This window comes from Ostrinia furnacalis, unplaced genomic scaffold (assembly GCF_004193835.3).
Source record: "Ostrinia furnacalis isolate ACB-3 unplaced genomic scaffold, ASM419383v2 OfSCF0694, whole genome shotgun sequence".
Classification (NCBI taxonomy): domain Eukaryota; kingdom Metazoa; phylum Arthropoda; class Insecta; order Lepidoptera; family Crambidae; genus Ostrinia; species Ostrinia furnacalis.
In genome coordinates, this window is record NW_021130933.1 from 1732217 (window position 1) to 1751733 (window position 19517).

A 19517-nucleotide genomic window follows, 5' to 3' on the forward strand; every position below is an offset into this window, starting at 1 on the left:
AAAGTCAAAGTCAAAATTTCTTTATTTGTTTGGACTAATAAATAGTTCTTACAAATCGTCATTTTGGTCTTAAGGAGCCTCTACATGTCTCATAATCTTTTTACCCTACCAGCGCTTCGAGACCAACATTTGGCAAGTGCTGAGAAGAAGCGCCGCAACAAACTCAGTCACCACTGTCTGCCGGTTAATATAAATAAATAGAAATAGTAGTAGTAGGTACATTCGATTCAGGAGCAGTTCACTGAATTTACCATGCATTCTTGTATGGTGTATCTTATAAGAATGGGTATACAAGATTGCGTGGTATATTAAACAAGGTAGTGACGTGCTAATATACATATATTCTTACATATTAAGATACTAGTAGAAATGACTCGCATACATAAATTTGAATAACTTGGATTGACCAGTCCCCAAAAGCAGCGCCTGTTCACAGACATGACGAGTGAACCAGCCATCGCTTCACTCGACCATATTAGAGGGAATGTAACGACCCGCCTCACTACGCCACCACCCCAGAGACATTTTAGTGAGAATGACAATTCCAAGTTATCTCTTTGAAAAAAAACTAATAATAAAGCTAAGTAACAGTCCAGATTGAGAAGCATGACACTATAACATTTGAGAAGTAATTGCTTACTTCTGAAATAATATATTGTGGTAACGACGGACAACTACGGAACCCTACAATGCGCGTGGCCAATTTTTTTAGTTTAAAAAACATGGAGCAATGTTTCACTGAAGTTCCAACACAATTCTTTTCTTTACTATATTCGTTACTATTACTCTTCAATGTATACCTGGTAAACAGCCAGTATCCATTGTTGTTGGGATTCTCAGTGTATCTCTTAATGAACTCGTAGTCTACAAACTCTTTAGTGTCCACCAAGTGAATCAATCCATCTCCATCACCAGGGAAATAGAAAAATCTGTCTCCTTCCTTGTAACCCTGTGTTGGGTCTTTAATGACACTCGCAGCAACAGTTTCAAGTATGGTTTGACCAGTGGTAGTACCTACACATGGACTACAATCCTTAAAACACTTGCTAGATAGTGATAAAGATATCTAAAAATGTTTAACACCTAACAGTTAAATAATAACGAATTTTACTGTCTTAATAAAACATAAACTATTGAAATAGAATAAGAAATGTAAATGAAAATGCTTTAAAAATAAATAAAAAACAGAAAAGAAAACAAGCAGAATCTTTTTAGAAAAGACAATTACCAGCTATAACGACGGAAAAGAGAACTAGATACCTCATATTTCCTAATGGCTAAAATGAACTACACCGATCCTCTCCGGTGACATTGGTTTTATAAGAGAGCCCTTTGTTTGGTACTCATTAGATTACCTTTCCTCTAAATGATGATAACGCACGTTTTGACTATCATAAATTCCACTGTTACCAACGCTCAGTCGAAGTTTAAGACGTTAGATATGAGTAACAAACTCTGAAAATTGTATTTTAACCGATTGAGTCCCAGACGGCATTAATTATTGTCATAACAATTGATTATCTATTGTGTCTAGATTGACTAGATTCGCATGGGCATCGAATATTTTATTAAGTATTGGTTTTTCTTGTAATTTTAGTATTCAAGAAAATTAAAAGAACTGCTTGAAAACTAAGAAATTACTTATTCACAAAGGAGCATGATGTCTCTAAAGTAATAATAATAAAACGATTGTCTGGTCATCATATAAAATCCATAATATAATAATTTTGTGATCAGTTAAAATAACCAAAATTCATTGAATAAATAAAATAAACAGTAATTAATTTATTAATTATTTATTTATCTTATCTGATGTCATACATTTTAGAATGGGTAGTTTCTAGCCGTGTTGACTCGGTATATTCCAGATCTGTGAACAAAAATGAAAACGAAAAGTTTAATTCAAATTCAAAACAAGACTAAATTTTTGAATAAGTTCAGCTTGTCATCCGTAATAACTGTGAACATAATGACTTCTGGCCAACATCTCGGTTCTATTTATCATCGGATCTTATTTAAGAGGACATGTGGGTTTATTTTTTTACTTAAGTACAATTTAGCTAAATAATGATAGTCCTGCCTCATGGCGAAAGTCGGATGTTATGACTCAAAAGTCAAAACTCAATATCACTCTCAAAATCACTCACCCAGATTTATTCAGGTCGCTGTTTCCCATATGATATACTGCTCCAGTGCAACGATTACTGGTAGCATTAGAGCGACTTCCGCACTCGTTAGCAAGGAAGTGGTTGTATCTTATTGAAGCGACCATGTAATCCACAGCTCTACCATGCGAACAGCTGTTAGTCCAGCATCCAGGCATGCTGCGGCCTCCGTTAGGGTAGAAGTCAGCGTGACCACAAGGGTCAGTGAATCCGAGGAACAACGTGTTTGTGTGCATTACTTCGACGTATCTCGCATCGGTTTCGACGAGACGCTCGCGGTCACCTCCCCATAGTGGTCCAGCGGGGTCCAGAGCTAAAATATATAAAAAGATTATTCTACTGCTAAGTATAAGAAGCACTGGTCCTAATATGGGCCCTGCGGGATTCGTCGCAAAACATGTTGGTAGCTAGCCGTAAGTAAATAACAGAATTTTAAATTTAAATAATGAACGCATTAAAAACCATCCAAGAAGGAACAGAACTTACCAGTAATTCTATTAACTTGAGCACCAGTTTCCCGTCCAGCGTTACCAACGAGGTGACCGCCAAGACTGAAACCTACGAGGTGCATGGTATCGAAAGAAGCGCCCAAAGACACGAGCCAGTTGAGGAACTGTCCCAGTCCTCTGCCTACTGCTGGAACTCCATTCTTTGCTGTCAAATAGTTTCGGTTTGCCAGTTGATTCCAGTCAAGCACGAAAACATTGTAGTCACCGTCTTGGAGGAAGGCTGAAATATAAAGTGAACACTAGCATTAATCCAGGTCCTTTCCGAGATCTTCGTTGATGTATGAAATAATATTATTGCTGTCGAATTACCTTCAGTCAGTTGTCTGTTCATGGAATTTGATCCATCACCATTCCAACCATGAGCTATAACCTTGATGGGCTTAGAACTGTCAAAGTTGGAGTTGTGGAGCGTGTTGACGTTATGCAATTGAATGACTTGAGGCGTCGTAGGGTTCGCTCTGAAACAAAATAAGTCTTGGTTTTCATAATGTTTTAAATAACTACAGTTATTTGCAGTTATTAGGTTTGCCAGAGACAACAACGCTCAATTTTTTTTTCTGTATGAAATACGCATCTAAGATATTGGATATTGGAAAACACTTTTCCTCTCTTGTATTCAAATGGATGCAAAACAGTAGTTGTCAGTGTTTACCTAGTAAACAGCCAGTATCCATTGTTGTCAGGGTTCCTAGTGTAACTCCTGATGAACTCGTGGTCTACAAACTCTTCAGTGTCCACCAGGTGAAGGGTGTCGTCTCCATCACCAGGGAAATAGAAAAATCGGTCTCCTTCCTTGTAACCCGCAGTTGGGTCTATAATGACGCTCGCAGCAGAAGCTGTAAAGAAGTATTATAGTTACAGAAGTATGTTTAGAATATTTTTGATGAATCAAGAGATGTTATTTTGATAGATATCTGGAATGATTAAAAAAAATCCAAATTTTAAATAAATAATAAAAAACATTACCTGCTATAACGACGGAAAAGAGAATTAGGAATTTCATATTTCCCTTTAGGTCATTTACAATGAACTACACCAGTCTGCTGGTGGCATTGGTTTTTATAAGGGTTTCCTATGTTTGGTTTTTACTAGATTAACTACTTATCTTTCAAATAAAACGATAACGCTCAACGATGAATGAATGTGATATTTTATCTTCTTAAATTTTAACTACTTACATTATCTTAAATTAATTGGTTGTTACACATTCAATCGTTGCTTCGGAGTTCATAATAACATCCAAGTATGAATAAAAACATGATAAAAACATCATAATATCATCAAAAGTAAGTAGATAATGATTTTAATCACACTCGTAGTATCTATTCGTCATTACAGTCGGATGGGCAGCGTTCGGGAAGCTTCGCCATATACTCACGTCCGAAATACCGCAGTGTCTCAAGTCAAAAGTATTTGACCAATGTGTGTTGCCAGTGATGGTATACGGATCTGAGACGTGGTCGCTTACTGTGGGCCTGTGCCATAAGAAGGCTCAAGGTTACCCAAAGGGCGATGGAGCGGGCTATGCTCGGAGTTTCCCTGCGTGATCGAATCATAAATGATGAGAACCAAAGTAACCGACATAGCTCGCAGAATTGCTAAAATCAAGTGGGAGTGAGCGGGGCACATCACATAGCTCGTAGAGACGATGGCCGTTGGGGCAGGAAAGTTCTCGAGTGGCGACCACGGGCTGGAAGACGTAGCGTGGGCAGGCTTCCTACTAGGTGGACCGACGATCTGGTAAAGGTCGCGGGAAGAGCCTGGATGCGGGCAGCGCAGGACCGTTCATTATGGAAAACCTTGAGGGAGGCCTTTGTCCAGCAGTGGACGTCATTTGTCTGAAACGAAACGAAACGTGGTGGAGGATAAAAGTACTTTGTGCATACCGTTAACCAATAAATCCAAGACACAACTTGTCTAATAACACTTCATTCATTCTAGCTTTGAAAGAAAGCACAATTAGTTTTCATCTAATATGCTTATGAAATTTTTGATTCATATGAAATTATGAAAATTTCAGAGAATAGGCTGTAAATTATTTATCATACCCCTAGGGGATTTTTCACACGCGTAAAGTATCGGTAACAACTAGTATGACAGTAACTGAGATCTTTGGTTTCTTTTAAATCAGTTAAATATTTCTAATGTTGATTGACACAAACATGAGTATGAAAGAAATTCTATCATTCATAATATTACAGTCTATAAGAGTATCAGCATTTTGACAGCCTATAAAAAGTATTTAAAGTGATTGGTAGTGTGAAAACTACCCAACTATTGTTAGCTTATTGAACTTTTAGAGAAGAAATGAAAATCAAAACAAATGAAAAATGTTTAATTTATTCATTAACCTTAATTGTGACATTTATGACGTATACTACTTTGTTCGGTAGTTTATTAATGTATGGGAAATACCAACCAATTAGCCAATTCAATAAAATTTAGATGCCTATCTATAAAATCTGCACAGGTGTGTACAAGCAAATGGGGAAGTACCTACCTACCTAGTACCTAATCTAATAGGCTCTAATCGTGCAATTGTGGCGTGATTGTTGATAATTAGGGTTTTTCTAGATTTTTTATCACCAATCACGCCATAAATGACTTGATCTTGTGTACAAGTAGGCCTGGCCTATCTACATAATAATATTTTGATTACTAACGCAATAAAAATTGTGTAAAAAATATTATATTTCATTGATGGCCCTGGTGCAGACAACTGTATCAAACTAACACTGTAAGGCCGAGTTGCACCACCAAACTTTGACCGAAACTATAGCGTTAGCCGGTGTTTTTTGTTTGGAGTTTGACAGTTTTTTGACATTTTTTAAAGTTAAAGTAAGATGGTGCCACTCAGCCTAAGTTTAAAGGGTGTTTTTTGCAACAAAAATCAAGAGTCTGATATGCTGTCGACTATACTACATTTTCGTTCGTTTCAGCCATTGACGGCCTCTGCTGGACAAAGACCTCTCCCAAGGATTTCCACAAGCACCGGTCCAACACTATCCGCATCCAGTTACTTGTAGCTAAATTCACCATATCGTCGGTCCACTAGTGGAAGGCCTATCCACACTACGTCCTCCAGCTGTGGTCGCTTCTCGTGAGGAGGGAAACTCTTCTGCCCCAGTAAGAATGTCACATGAGCATTATCATGTTTGTCAGATTTGATATTTCCTACAAAATCCATACCAATACCATAAATTACCAAGAAAAGAAACAGTAACTGCACTCATCATCATCATTAGTTTATATGTAGTAGTCCACTGTACTATATTATTATGATCATCGGCTTTTGAAACTTAACTTTTGTCTACAACGTTTCGGGGCAGGCCACGAGGTGGACCAACGATCTGGTGAAGGAACGAGGGAAGTTCGTGGATGCGGGCAGGGCAAGGCCGGTCGTTGTGAAAATCCTTGGAGAGGCTTTGTCCAGCTGTGAACGTCATTTTGCTGAAATGAACAAACGAATGAACGACCTTTTACTTATAAGTCGTCACTTCATTTAGCACTTTTGTCTACAACGTTTCGGGGCAGGCCACGAGGTGGACCAACGATCTGGTGAAGGAACGATGGAAGTTCGTGGATGCAGGCAGCGAGGCCGGTCGTTGTGGAAATCCTTGGAGAGGCCTTTGTCCAGCAGTGGACGTCATTTAGCTGAAATAAACAAACGAATGAACGACCTTTTACTTATAAGTCGTCACTTCATTTAGCACTTTTGTCTACAACGTTTCGGGGCAGGCCACGAGGTGGACCAACGATCTGGTGAAGGAACGATGGAAGTTCGTGGATGCAGGCAGCGAGGCCGATCGTTGTGGAAATCCTTGGAGAGGCCTTTGTCCAGCAGTGGACGTCATTTAGCTGAAATGAACAAACGAATGAACGACCTTTTACTTATAAGTCGTCACTTCATTTAGCTGCAGCTTCTACGCTGCGCTTGCTAAGTCTCGGTCTCCAGTCAAGATCCTATCTATGATTATAAGATTATATCTAATTTTTTGTATTATAATCTAAGTAAATATTGAATAGAAAATTATCAGGTAATCGGTAATTAGCAACGTAGAGCAATTTAAGTAGGTATACTTCTTGTTACTGGGCTTAGCGTTTTCGCCGCGTATTGGTGGGACTAATTACATAATCACTCGTTTAATATATTTAAGAAACACCATCTATTGTTAAATTGTTATATGCTATGCTGTACAACTTCCTTCTTTATTCTTTTAAATACCTGAATCATACTAACTAATTATCCTTCATTGTTGAAAAAAGGTCAAATGGATTCAAGTTATTAAAGGTTTTTTAGCTGATAGAGGAAAGAGTCTTTCACTATTTTACTCTTTCTAATTCTCTCTCTCTCTCTTATATCGTACATAAATAATACTCTCCGAAACTAGCAAAGAACAAAGCAGGTATTTGGTATCTTATAAGCGTTTGATAGCAAGTGTAGGATCAATTTGATACCTTCTTTGTATTTAATCAAAGATCTTTCTGTGTGTAACTTTATTCTCCATCCTTTCCACCAGGCGAAAGTTGGTGAGGATCTCATTCACGCAAAAACTATCAAACGGATTTTGATGAAACTTCAAAATAAATATTATTTTATGTAGTTAAGCTATAAATTATAACAATATTAATTATGATATCGATAAAAATTACATTATAATAATGGTATTAACCGCACGGATGAAGCCGTAGTCAGAAGTAGTGTACCTACCTACACAATAGAAATTCAGTTATTTTTTTTATATTTTTTCAGAGATTATTTTCAGAAGCCTAATAGTTAGGAAGTGACTTTTGAAGATAAACAATAACAAACATTTAAAAAAAATGTTTTATTTACAATATCATTAGAACATAAAATATAATTATATTTGTGTATAAACGTTAAAAAGCGGTGGTTTGCAACGCATGTAGGTCGTCTTCCGTGATTGATAAACCATAAAGTCCAGTCCTGAAAACAGAAGAACAGAATAAATCACTGTTTTAATAAACCGAGTTAAACAAGCTAGACAACCAAAGAATAGCCCAAAAAAGAAATAGAGTAGCTCCACTGAACATGACACAATTTATAACACTCACCCGAATTTGCCAATGTCTGCGTTGCCCATATTCAATTCTTCTCCTGAGCATATCTGAAGAACAGCCTGGATTGTGCTGTTGCAGCGACTTCCTACGAAACGGTCTTTTCTCACGCTAAGCGCGAAGAACTGGTATGACCTGGAGTGGGAACAGCCGCTGTTTTCACAACCTGGCTGGAAGCTGATGCCTCCGTTAGGGTAGAAGTCGGCATCAGCGATGGGCTTGAGCATGCCCTGGATACCACCATCAGTGTGGATCGCTTCAACGTAGCGTCCTGCTTCACGATTGAGAGCGTGGGGATTCAACCGCCAAAGGGGACCAGCTGCATCCAATCCTAGAAATAAATTGATATAATAAATCGGTACGGTAATGCACAATATTGCGCCACATTGTCGGCACATGCCTTTATTATGACGCTACTGCGTAGCTTGTATCAAACATAAATTTTAGGTGAAAATATCCCTGTTCTTTTTTACCTGTAACCCTAGAGGGCCGACCACCAGCTCCGCGTCCAGCATTTCCAACGACGTGAGCGCCTAAGCTGTACCCGATGAGGTGGAATTGGCTCCAGTCCGACAATCCAGCGTCGACGAGCCACACCAGAAAGTCGCCTATGTATTCGCCCACACTAGGCACTCCCGCTACAGCCCTGAGATAATTTCCCGAAGCAGCGTGGTTCCAATCCACAACTATAACATTGCAGTCTACAGCGGCAAGGAATGCGTCTCGTACGACAATGTTGAATGCAGAGTTTCCACTGCTAGTCCATCCATGGAGGAGGAATTTCGTTGGCTTGCTTGCATCGTAGTTGGAATTATGTACTGATGCAACATCACCATGAGTAATAATTTGACGCTGAGTGGGGTTTTGCCTGTAATTCAAAACGTAACATGGTAAGATTGCAAAATTAATATTTGTGTAAACTGTCACAAGCCACACCCAATCACACCCTAATCAAACGAAAATATTTTTGTTATTAACTTTCATTTAATCTTCACAGCTTGTAGGACATACCTTGCGAATCACGGCGGTGTGTTTGAATGCATTTAAATACTTACATACTTTTAGGTGCATGGATACTAACCTGGTGAAAAGCCAGTATTCGTTGTCAGCACCTGTTCCAGGCCTAGATTCGAGTTCTTCCCACAGGTCCACGAGAACCAACTTGCCTTCATCGTTGGTCAGCCACACATGCCGGCTCTCGCCTTCTACGTAGTGGCTATTGTCAATTGGGATCGCACCACCAACGCTAACTGGAGTAGAAAATTTAATTGTGTTAGAAGCTTATATTTGATGTTATCTTTTTAGAAAAGACAATTACCTATAACGACGGATAAGAAAACCAGATGCCTCATATTTCCTAATGTCTAATAATGAACTACACCGATCCTCTCTCTTTGGTTTTATAAGAGAGCCCTTTGTTTGGTACTCATTAGATTACCTTTCCTTTAAATGATGATAACGCACGTTTTGACTATCTTAAATTCCACCGTTACCACCGCTTTGTCTTCACAGACATATAATTTATTATTAGGATATCTTTGTTTATTTCACAAATGACTTCGCAATTTAGCAACACACTTTCTGTATTTGACGCCATTGTTGTTGTTATGGCAAGTAGCGCCACGAGTATTGAAAATGAGAACAAAAACTGTCTTAATGGCGGCTAATAACTCGCTGTTTTACAATAAGGCTAGTCGTATTAAAGAACGTTTGGCGCCGAATACATTTCGGCGGATTCTCATTCAGCGCATACAATCCGGCTAATCGTTGGACCGCCGTATTACGAAACAGCGCTGTTTTTTAATATGGCTAGCTGTAATGTAAAACAATCCGACTGCGACATAAACATCAAATGTAGAAAATTTTGTCTAGTCTATTTTTATATAAATAACTTTATCATGTAGGTAAGTACCTACATATTAAATAGGAAAGGAATACCTAATTATCAAAAACCTTCATTAGCGTCATTTTTCCAATATGGTGGCGCGAGCGGCAACTATACGAGGTCGCAAAGTTGAAATTTGGAAAGAACACATCAAAATCTATATAAATGCCAATTTTCAAAACTCCCGGGAAAACTTTCCAGGTAATGACTGGACTATATTATATGTGTTAGTGAGGATCTTTTTCGCGCAAAAAACTATTAGACGGATTTTGATGTACAATTACAGTAAGTATTATTATAGGTAGGTTATAAGTTATAATGAATAATTTAATTTACACGTGTTTTCATGCGATGGCCAAGTCAATATATTTATGTAAAACGTTATTAAAGATTTCCTGGCCTGGACTTGGTATTACATGGATCTCACAACTTTTTACCGTAGAACAACTGAGTTGCGAGACTTGGTTTTTTTGACAAGTATTGTTTTTGATGGGATCTCATTTCTTTTTGTATTTTGTAGACAGCAGTTATGTATCTAGAAAACTGGACCGAAATTGAAAAATTTTACTCGACTTGGCGGTTGCACTACCGTGCCCCCAAATATTTTAGTTTTTCCTTGATTCATACACCAAACACTACTTATATTCCAAATTTGAAGCTTCTAGGTCTGCTAGAAGTGCCTTAGAGTTTTGATGATCGGTGAGTCAGTCAGTGAGTCAGTGAGTGACAAAATTAAGTAACTTTGACCCGTTATAATTCTTAAACTAGTTACTGGTTCAAATTGAATGAAATTTTAAATATACCGTGTCTTTACAATGCCTGCATAGCTAATGAAAATTCAGCCTTTTAGTTTTATCCACAATGAAGTTACAGGCAGTCGAAAATGGCCTGAATTGCTTCGAGAAAAGGATGGTACGGCCGTGCCGCTTTTTTGCTCGACTTGGTAGGGGCACTGCCGTGCCCCCAGATTATATAATAAGCCACGGTCAAAAGTAGTAAGATTTTTTCAGATATTCTTTTCAGAAGCCTAATTAGGTAGAAAGTGTTTTGACTCAAAAAAATAAACAAAACTACAAACATTTTAAACAAAAGTTTTATTTACAACAGAATGAGAATATTTGTTTTATATAAAACGTCTTAAGCGATGGTTTGCAACGCCTGTAGTTCGTCTTCTGTGATTGATAAACCATAGAGTCCAGTTCTGAAAACAGAATATTACAAAATTTTAATATAGTACTGAATTAAACATGAAATTCATAAAAATCTATAGGTGTTCTTCCCTAAGTGGACAAGGAATGAGGAATTTTGTTAATTCTTTGTAGAAGAAGGCTTTAATAAAGTAACAAGCAGGCAGGCAAGTTCGTCATAATTATTCGCCACAAAAAGTTTCCATACAAAATTTCCTATTTCTAATAACACTGGCCAATGGGAAGTAACAGCTTGCTGCTTCTCAACATTATTCATTCGTAGTTTCTTATCGACACAGCCTTCTGTCCACTCTATAGCGAGATGATACCTTAACATGTAACCAAAGTGGAACCCAAAAAAGAAAGTCAAAGAGTAGCTCAACTGAACTGGAACAATTCATAACACTCACCCGACTTTGCCAAAATCAGTGTTGCCCATATTCAATTCCTCTCCTGAGCATCTCTGAAGAACGGCCTGGATTATGTTATTGCAACGACTTCCCACGAAACGGTCTTCTCTCACGCTAAGCGCGAAAAACTGGTAGGACCTGGCGTGGGAACAGCCGCTGTCTTCACAGCCTGGCTGGAAGCTGATGCCTCCGTTAGGGTAGAAGTCGACATCAGCGATGGGCATGAGCATGCCCTGGAGACCACCATCAGTGTGGATCGCTTCAACGTAGTGTCCTGCTTCACGATTAAGAGCGTGGGGATTCAACCGCCAAAGGGGACCAGCTGGATCCAATCCTAGAAATAAATTGAATTGGTGGTATGTTGAATGAAATTATAACTTTAATAAAAGGGTGGTTGCACTATATTGCGTCACATTGTCGGCACGTGCCTTCTTTAAGATGCTACTGCGTAACTTGTATCAAACATAAGTTTTGGGTGAAAATATCTCGGCTCTCTTAAATAATGGTAATTTAGTGTCTACCTGTAACCCTAGAGGGCCGACCACCAGCTCTGCGCCCAGCATTTCCAACGACGTGAGCGCCTAAACTGTACCCGACGAGGTGGATTTGGCTCCAGTCTGACAATCCAGCGTCGACGAGCCACACCAAAAAGTCGCCTAGGTATTCGCCCACACTAGGCACTCCCGCTACAGCCCTGAGATAATGTCCCGAAGCAGGGTTGTTCCAGTCCACAACTATAACATTGCAGTCTTCAGCAGCAAGGAATGCGTCTCGTACGACAATGTTGAATGCAGAGTTGCCACTGCTAGTCCATCCATGGAGGAGGAATTTCGTTGGCTTGCTTGCATCGTAGTTGGAATTATGTACTGATGCAACATCACCATGAGTGATAATTTGACGCTGAATGGGGTTTTGCCTGAAATTCAAAACGTAACATGTTAAGATTGCAAAATAAATATTTGTGTAAACCGTCACAAGCCACACCCAATCACACCCTAATCAAACGAAAATATTTTTGTTAACTTTCATTTAATCTTCACAACTGATTACAAGTGATATAGGACGTATCCTTGCGAATCACGGCGGTGTGTTTGTGATAGTGTTACGTATAGAATGGCTTGTCATTTTGTGAATACATTTAGGTGCATGGATACAAACCTGGTGAAAAGCCTGTATTCGTTGTCAGCACCTGTTCCGGGACTCAGTGTTTCGAGTTGTTCCCACAGGTCCACGAGAACCAACTTGCCTTCATCGTTGGTCAGCCACACATACCGACTCTCGCCTTCTACGTAGTGGCTATTGTCGATTGGGATCGCACCACCAACGCAAGCTGGAATAGAACATTTAATGGTGTTAGAAGCTTATTATATTTGATGTAATATCTCTGATACTTTGTTCTGTGAATTTAGTTTTATTTTATTTTATTTTATTTTTCTTTATTCAGAAAACCACTGCTCTTTATAATAATAATACAAACAGGTATTTTTAGTTGAAGAAATAGGTATGCTGCATTGAAATTACTCCAACAATGTCTAGTTCTCCGTATGTTCTGCGTGGGATATATTTTTAGGTTTTAGAATTTAAGGATTTACAGATCTAGACCCGTGATCACGTCTCTAGCTAAGTTCCATTTAAATAATTTACAACAATACTTCATTTGAAACGAATGAATTGATCTTATTGAGATTAAGTTTAATATTGTTTTAATTCTGATTCTTACTAACAAAAACTAAAAATATAACTGATAAACAAAGTATACTAACAGGCTATGAGAGCCGCCAAGATCACCAAAAACTTCATTGTGAGGACAACGACCCAACTGATGATGATTCCAAATTAAAGGGGGCCGCTTATTTATTGCGATTTTTTATCGTTATAATTAATGATTAAACGAACTTAAAAAGTGAAGTTCTATCATAATTATGCGAGGGCTTTGTCCGAAGAGATTAGAAATAAGAACTATGTAGTATCACGTACGGTGATGCCAGTTTACGCACTGTTAGTTGAGGATATTTTTTTTTTTTTTTTTTTTGTGGGTATCTCAGTTTACATCCCATTTGACATTGGTATCCGTCGTCAGTTAGTTTGGAGTAGTAATTTGTATTTTTTATCATTTCACTAATATGGGGGTTTGTGTTTTTAATAATATACCTACATATGAGTATATGATTGTTAAAGACGGGTGGGAGGGTTTCTAATCTCTTCGGACAAAGCCCTCGCATAATTATGATAGAACTTCACTTTTTAAGTTCGTTTAATCATTAATTATGCTCGTGCTTTGTCCTCGAGATTAGAAANTAACAAAACCTCTGTTGTTCCTCTATTTAATTTGGGGTTTTCGCAGATTTGATAATAGGTACCTACAACATATCAAATCCGCAAAAACCCCAATAATTTGGTTTTTTTGTTTGATAACGGCCATTCTTCGTACAAGCATTGTTCAAATTTTGGTAGTATTGTCCGAAAGGAAGCTCGTGCTGTACATTAATAAAGTTATCTATTTTGTGGCAGGACTAATTCGAGTGGTGCCTGTTTTGCATTCGGCCTGTGATCACCGGCACTTTTCTCGAACCATCTATCGTTTTAACAAAGGAATAAATTACATTACTCGTATAATGATAACAAACTACGAGGATGACGCACCTGACGAGCACGTAATCGAAAGACAAGTGACCTATGACCAACATCAAGAATAAGGAATGGAGGCGGTACCAACAGACATGAAAGCTTGGGTCTACCGGCAACGCTCATATCATCAAAGGGGATGTCTCAAGATAAGACAAATCGACGCCACACACAAACAAACGGCGAAAATGAAGAAGAATATCTAATTCTAGAAGGTTCTTGAAGATTGGTGACTCATATTGCCTGCAGCTGACTGAACTGACTGAACTGACTAAAGCCTCTGCACGCACCGTTGGAATCATGAAATTGATATAATGACAATGGGCCGCTATGATTGTGAGCTTCAGCATTCACCTGTCAGAGTTTTCCCGCGTATGTGAAGAAACACTATCGATATGTTATTGTTCATTTGTTTTAACTAAGAGGTAAGTATACCTATGTGCTTTGATTTTTAGTTTCCATAAACAGAGTTGACGCTTTCAAAGAAAGAACATGGTAAAAGAATTAATTTTTATGTTATTATTTAAAACTTTATTACGCACAAATTAATAAGAGACAACCTTGTTAAAAATGTAAGTACAAACATAGTAGTTAGTTAGTCCCGTTAACCCCTCGCACTAAGCTAAAATGCTTGTGTGTGGGTTTACCACATAAGTTAAGTGGCGGCGGGGTTTGAACCATCCTTAGATCGGATTTGGCCAGTTCGACTATCGTCGCTTCAGTTCATCATTAATTTAACGATCCTAAATCATTATGTATTTAGGTTTTTCCAACTGGACAAGGGAGTTTGTACCAGTTGCACCCTATACTTACCTACTAATCTGACGTAGTACTTCTACGTTAATATTTTACATAACAATCCTAATCGTTATTACTTCATATCGTTTCATTCATAAGCTGTTTAAAATGATTTGTTATCAAACTAGGCATTACATTTTATCACCAAATTCATATAACAAAGTCCCACGCCGAGTCTGTCTGTCAGTTCACGATGAATCCAAAAGCTACATACTTAATGGATTTCCATGCGTTTTTCACTAATAGAGAGAGTGGTTCATGTGGAAGATTTGATAAATTAATTTATTATAGGTAAGTTATTTCGTAAGGAGAAATCCAGCATATTTTTATCCCGGTGTTTGAGCGATAGAGTATTTCTGTGACAGAACATTCGCGCGAGCGAAGCCACTTGCAAAATGTAGTATTAGGTAAATACCTCCTGGCCTATCAGTCTAACGCCTGATTTTATCATGTGCCTAACACCTAATCTAGTAATCACAGAAAAGCACTTATTTGCAATCAGATTTATTTTATTATGTAGGTACTAAAGTTCTCCAAAATAAGATACAACTAATACTGATAAAATAAGTTGATTTTGAACTAATATTGATAAACTTCGAATATGCTGTGGTTAGAAGACAATGGAAAGTTTAATTTAGTTAATTTGAAATCAAGAATCATAAATTCATCATAATCATACCTGATTATTTTTATTAACTTACTCGTACTTATTTATTGTGATCATCATTATCATCCAGCTTCCTAACATGTACAATCGACGACATATAATATTTGAATTTGAATTTTGCACAGAGTGGAATTTTGTAATGCCACCTGGAGGGAAAATACTCTTAATACTGTAGATAGAAAATTTTACTCAAAGGAAACATTCCTTTATTTTTTTAAAGAAATAGAACTGCATTCAAAGATTTTCAAAAATTTGCTTGCCATACCCAGGAATCAAACCAACTAAAATCTGTTAAAAATTACACCCTGTATTTTTATTGCATCGATCGTTAGGGTGAGGTATAAGGATGAAATCTCTCTAACAAACTTGATTAATCAAGTGAAAGGAAAACCATGAAATCTTACATTATTTTAACTATTTACAGAAAATTGTTTGGCATGGTAGAGAATTTTAGAGAAAATTTCGGAAATCTTTGAATGCAGTTCTATTTCTTTTCAAAAATAAAGGAATGTTTTTTTTGAGTAGAATTTTCTATCTACATTATTAAGAGTACTTTTCCTCCAGGTGGCATTACAAAATTCCACCCTGTATGTATTTCACCGATTGAGAATTTCTTATTATGTTTAATAGCAATTAAACCTCTTAAGAGGTAAATTTGTGTCAATGTCAAGTGGTAATTGATATTAAACTCGAACAATAGAACATAGGTGTTTTAGTTGTATTGTTGTTTCATTTAATTCATGGATTCCGTAGAGACAATGTACTGTATTCCCGTAAGCCGTTGTCATCTGGTTCAAAGCGAGTTGTTGACAGGACAACCCGCTTGAAACTTAATGAGCACTCAAATTCAAAGTTCGTTCGTTTCAGCCGAAAGACGTCCACTGCTGGATAATGGCCTCCCCCAAGAGTTTGAAAAAAGACCGGTCCTCCGCCGCCCGCATCCAGGCACCTCCCGCGTTTTCACCAGATTCGATCACGCAGAGAAACTCCGAGCATAGAACGCTCCATCGCTCCATCAAATTCAAAGTGTTTCAATGTTTTTACAAAATCACTTCATTTCACTTTCCATACTAAAGATCAGTAAAATAAAAGCAATAAAATTAAAAGCCTCAAAACAGATCTACTATGCTTTCCAATCAACTACTCAATCCATAGCACCTTTTATAATTTCTTGATGTTCAGTGGTCATCTTACAGAAATCCGACTACTTTTCGAAAAGGATAGTGCCAGGGTCTGGACCAAGTGCTGCCCAGAATCAACCCATAGTGCATTTTGTTCCTCAGACCAATACTAATGTGTAAACCGAAGCGCACTGCAATCTATCCCTGGAGTTAAGAGAAAAAAAGAGTTTTGTTTTGAAATATTTACATACAAAATATCATCGATGTATACGTACTACGCATAAGATTTCGCGATTTTGGCATTAAATAACACTCGCTATGTTGAACTTAACCATACTGCATCCGTACACCTTACTTTAGTGCGACTTAGACATTCTTTATAAGCGATCTAGCGCTGTTGCAATAGTTTGGTTACTTGACAGAAATCATTATTTCCAAAATGAATCAAGAAGTTTTAGTTCTCTATCCTTGCGAAAAATCAATTTATTGGTGTATTACAATCGATTATTGAAGTTATTGTAAGCTAAAACTTCTTGCTCTATTTTGGAAATAATTAATTTCGGTCAACTAACCAAACTACTGCAACAGCGCTTGATCGCTTATAAATAATGTCGAAGTCGTACTAAAGTAAGGTGTATGGATGCAGTATGGTTAAGTTCAACATAACGAGTGTTATTTAATGCCAAAATCGCGAAATCTTATGCGTAGTAGGTATACATCGATGATATTTTGTATGTAAATAATTTCAAACAAAACTCTTTTTTTCTCTTAACTCCAGGGATAGATTTCAGTGCGCTCCGGTTTACAAATTAGTATTGGCCTGAGGAACAAAATGCACTATAGTTTCATTCTGGGCAGCACTTGGTCCAACTTCCATACATGGATTGGCACTGTCCTTTAACCATTTGCAACCAACATTGCTGCCTTGACTAGTAAGTGTTCAGTCCACTTCAACATAAGAGTGATAATTTTGATGTACAATTATAACTTTTACTAGCTTTACGTCCGCGGCTTCGCCCGCGTGGAATTTTGTCTGTCTCAGAAAAACTTTATCGCGCGCGTCCCTGTTTCAAAAACCGGATAAAAACTATCCTATGTCCTTTCCCGGGACTCAAACTATCTCTATGCCAAATTTCATCAAAATCGCTTCAGTGGTTTAGGCGTGAAAGCGAGACAGACTGAATTACTTTCGCATTTATAATATTAGTATAGAGTATAGAATTAAGGCGACATTATTACCTAAGTCGTTATTTAATTCTTTGTTTGAAGTAACTAAGTTAACCCATTAGCGGATTTTGATAAAATATTAGGTAGTTACTAATCAAATAAAATTAAGTTTATTTTTAAGATTCGTTTATTTTACAGCTAGTCCATTTAAAAAGGATAGTTAGAGACAGTGTTCACTCTGAAGATACCGCTTCTGCAACAAAAGAATATACTTTATTTAGTAACCTATAAAACCAATGAAATTGATGTTTTTGCTGAGAATTTAACGAAAGTTCATTTTACCTAAAAAAATTCGATAAGAAACCACAATGTAAATTTTATAAAATTTGTGAGTTTGATTAAACTTAAGCCTTGGAAAACTATGTTACCCATATTTCCTACTAAAGATAACTTGAAAATAAAGACGAGTACATACCCAGATTTTGTTAAGATGGAGTTGCCCATATTGAGGACGGCACCAGCGCACTGGTTGTTGGAAGCCTGGTTCAAGTTGGAGCATTGACGTCCAGCCAAGTGATTGTAGCGGATAGTAGCGGCGAAGAACTGGTAGGCGCGGCTGTGAGAGCAGGTGCTGATAAAGCAGCCAGGCTGAGGGTTTCTGCCACCGTTGGGGTAGTAGTCAACATCGGCAACACGGTCGAAGATACCCAGCAATCCGCCGTCGGTATGGATAGCCTCAACGAAAACACCGGCTGAAGGGCTTAGGGCGTTTGAGTTGCCACCCCATAGAGGGCCAGCTGGGTCCAAACCTAGAAAACAAAAAAAAACAATTAAGATCAATAAGAAAATAACAACATTATTCATTACATTTTGAAAAAAAATTTTATAGACTTTCTTTTTACTACAAGGCAGGTATTTGACCGCAATCGCACCTGGTGTAAAGTGAGATGCAACTCTTCATTAATTCGACTTAAATACAGCTAAACTAAATGCCTTGTCTAATTTTGACTTATTTTCCAAAAAAAATTACAAAACATACCAGTTACACGTCTTGGGCGACCACCAGCTTGACGACCAGCGCTGCCGACGATGTGAGCGCCCAAGCTGAAACCGACCAGATGCAAGTTGTTCCAGTTGCCACCAGCATTGTTGAACAGCCAGATCAAGAAGTTGCCCAAGAACTGGCCAACGCCGGGCACACCGACGACAGCGGTAACGTAGTTGGAGTTAGCCAAACTGCGCCAGTCCACAACGATGACGTTGCAGTCCTGAACATCAAGGAAGGCGTTTCTGATGGTGGGGTTGATGGCAGAGTAGCCATTGCTGTTCCAGCCGTGGACGATGACTTTGGTGGGGCGGCTGGCAACGTAGTTGGAGTTCCAAACTGAGTTGATGTTTCCATTCACAAGAACCTGGGGGTTGTTGCGGTTTTGCCTGAAAACAAATCATATGAAGAATGTATACTCAGAAATAGAGATCGTAACAATCGTAGCAAATTTTAACATTTTGAAAATTCTCGATCCCTAAATTTCTTCAGACCTTCGTCAAGAAAATTTTACAACACATACCTGGTGAAAAGCCAATACTGATTGTTGGCTCCATTCCTGCTGTTAAGAACAGATTGGTCAACTGGCTCTTCCAAATCGACTAGATGAGGCATACCGTCCCCATCAGCCATCCATATGTAGCGGCTTACACCCTCCACATAGTCGCTGTTGTCCCCAGGGATTTGGGGAACCGCGCCAGCGGCGCTAACTAAAATAAAATAAAAATATTAGCACATGTACCTGATGAATGAAAAGACAAAAATTGTACACAAGGTATACTGACAAGCGATCAATGAGGCGAGCACCGCGAAGAACATCCTGATGGGTTCAGGTATGGTGGTTCAATTGTTATTGTGC

At 38.1% G+C, this 19517-nt stretch overlaps 5 protein-coding genes across 5 annotated transcripts in view; all 5 read right to left on the minus strand.

Moving 5' to 3' along the window:
• The window catches only part of LOC114349604 (pancreatic lipase-related protein 3-like), a 4271-nt gene extending 3006 nt beyond the window's left edge, over positions 1 to 1265 (minus strand). The window contains 2 exon segments of the mRNA XM_028300031.1: positions 801 to 984; positions 1229 to 1265. Of these exon segments, the coding sequence (XP_028155832.1) occupies positions 801 to 984; positions 1229 to 1265 (221 nt within the window).
• Positions 1266 to 1802: 537 nt separating this feature from the next.
• Positions 1803 to 3694, minus strand: LOC114349603 (pancreatic lipase-related protein 2-like). Its single transcript, XM_028300030.1, has 6 exons — positions 3641 to 3694; positions 3327 to 3510; positions 2984 to 3132; positions 2652 to 2894; positions 2148 to 2478; positions 1803 to 1870 (listed from the first exon to the last, which is right to left on the minus strand). The coding sequence occupies exons 1-6, from the start codon at positions 3675 to 3677 to the stop codon at positions 1825 to 1827; spliced, it is 990 nt and encodes a 329-aa protein (XP_028155831.1). The 5' UTR covers positions 3678 to 3694; the 3' UTR covers positions 1803 to 1824.
• A 3861-nt stretch (positions 3695 to 7555) lies between these two features.
• On the minus strand, positions 7556 to 9105 carry LOC114349576 (pancreatic lipase-related protein 2-like). Its single transcript, XM_028299990.1, has 5 exons — positions 9072 to 9105; positions 8835 to 9003; positions 8227 to 8621; positions 7751 to 8084; positions 7556 to 7622 (listed from the first exon to the last, which is right to left on the minus strand). Exons 1-5 carry the CDS (start codon positions 9103 to 9105, stop codon positions 7556 to 7558), a joined length of 999 nt encoding a protein of 332 aa, XP_028155791.1.
• A 1636-nt stretch (positions 9106 to 10741) lies between these two features.
• On the minus strand, positions 10742 to 13043 carry LOC114349629 (pancreatic triacylglycerol lipase-like). The gene is made up of 5 exons (XM_028300083.1): positions 12999 to 13043; positions 12394 to 12565; positions 11757 to 12151; positions 11236 to 11569; positions 10742 to 10839 (listed from the first exon to the last, which is right to left on the minus strand). Exons 1-5 carry the CDS (start codon positions 13033 to 13035, stop codon positions 10776 to 10778), a joined length of 1002 nt encoding a protein of 333 aa, XP_028155884.1. The 5' UTR covers positions 13036 to 13043; the 3' UTR covers positions 10742 to 10775.
• Positions 13044 to 17782: 4739 nt separating this feature from the next.
• Positions 17783 to 19517, minus strand: LOC114349622 (pancreatic triacylglycerol lipase-like). Its single transcript, XM_028300073.1, has 5 exons — positions 19444 to 19517; positions 19182 to 19368; positions 18653 to 19047; positions 18089 to 18422; positions 17783 to 17866 (listed from the first exon to the last, which is right to left on the minus strand). The coding sequence occupies exons 1-5, from the start codon at positions 19475 to 19477 to the stop codon at positions 17821 to 17823; spliced, it is 996 nt and encodes a 331-aa protein (XP_028155874.1). The 5' UTR covers positions 19478 to 19517; the 3' UTR covers positions 17783 to 17820.

Bases quoted from the DNA above. Each gene is read 5' to 3' on its own strand.
- LOC114349603 (XM_028300030.1), bottom strand. From the start codon at position 3,677: ATGAAATTCCTAATTCTCTTTTCCGTCGTTATAGCAG. The intron at 3,511-3,640 runs GTAATGTTTTTT...ACTTCTTTACAG, and splicing joins CTTTTCCGTCGTTATAGCAG to CTTCTGCTGCGAGCGTCATT. The intron at 2,895-2,983 runs GTAATTCGACAG...TTTATATTTCAG, and splicing joins GAACAGACAACTGACTGAAG to CCTTCCTCCAAGACGGTGAC.
- LOC114349576 (XM_028299990.1), bottom strand. From the start codon at position 9,105: ATGAGGCATCTGGTTTTCTTATCCGTCGTTATAG. The intron at 8,622-8,834 runs GTTAGTATCCAT...TTTGAATTACAG, and splicing joins GAATACTGGCTTTTCACCAG to GCAAAACCCCACTCAGCGTC. The intron at 8,085-8,226 runs GTAAAAAAGAAC...ATTTATTTCTAG, and splicing joins TCGGCCCTCTAGGGTTACAG to GATTGGATGCAGCTGGTCCC.
- LOC114349629 (XM_028300083.1), bottom strand. From the start codon at position 13,035: ATGAAGTTTTTGGTGATCTTGGCGGCTCTCATAGCCT. The intron at 12,566-12,998 runs GTTAGTATACTT...GTTCTATTCCAG, and splicing joins CTTGGCGGCTCTCATAGCCT to CTTGCGTTGGTGGTGCGATC. The intron at 10,840-11,235 runs GTGAGTGTTATG...TTCTGTTTTCAG, and splicing joins ACTGATTTTGGCAAAGTCGG to AACTGGACTCTATGGTTTAT.
- LOC114349622 (XM_028300073.1), bottom strand. From the start codon at position 19,477: ATGTTCTTCGCGGTGCTCGCCTCATTGATCGCTT. The intron at 19,048-19,181 runs GTATGTGTTGTA...ATTTGTTTTCAG, and splicing joins CAGTATTGGCTTTTCACCAG to GCAAAACCGCAACAACCCCC. The intron at 17,867-18,088 runs GTATGTACTCGT...CTTTTGTTGCAG, and splicing joins TCCATCTTAACAAAATCTGG to AAGCGGTATCTTCAGAGTGA.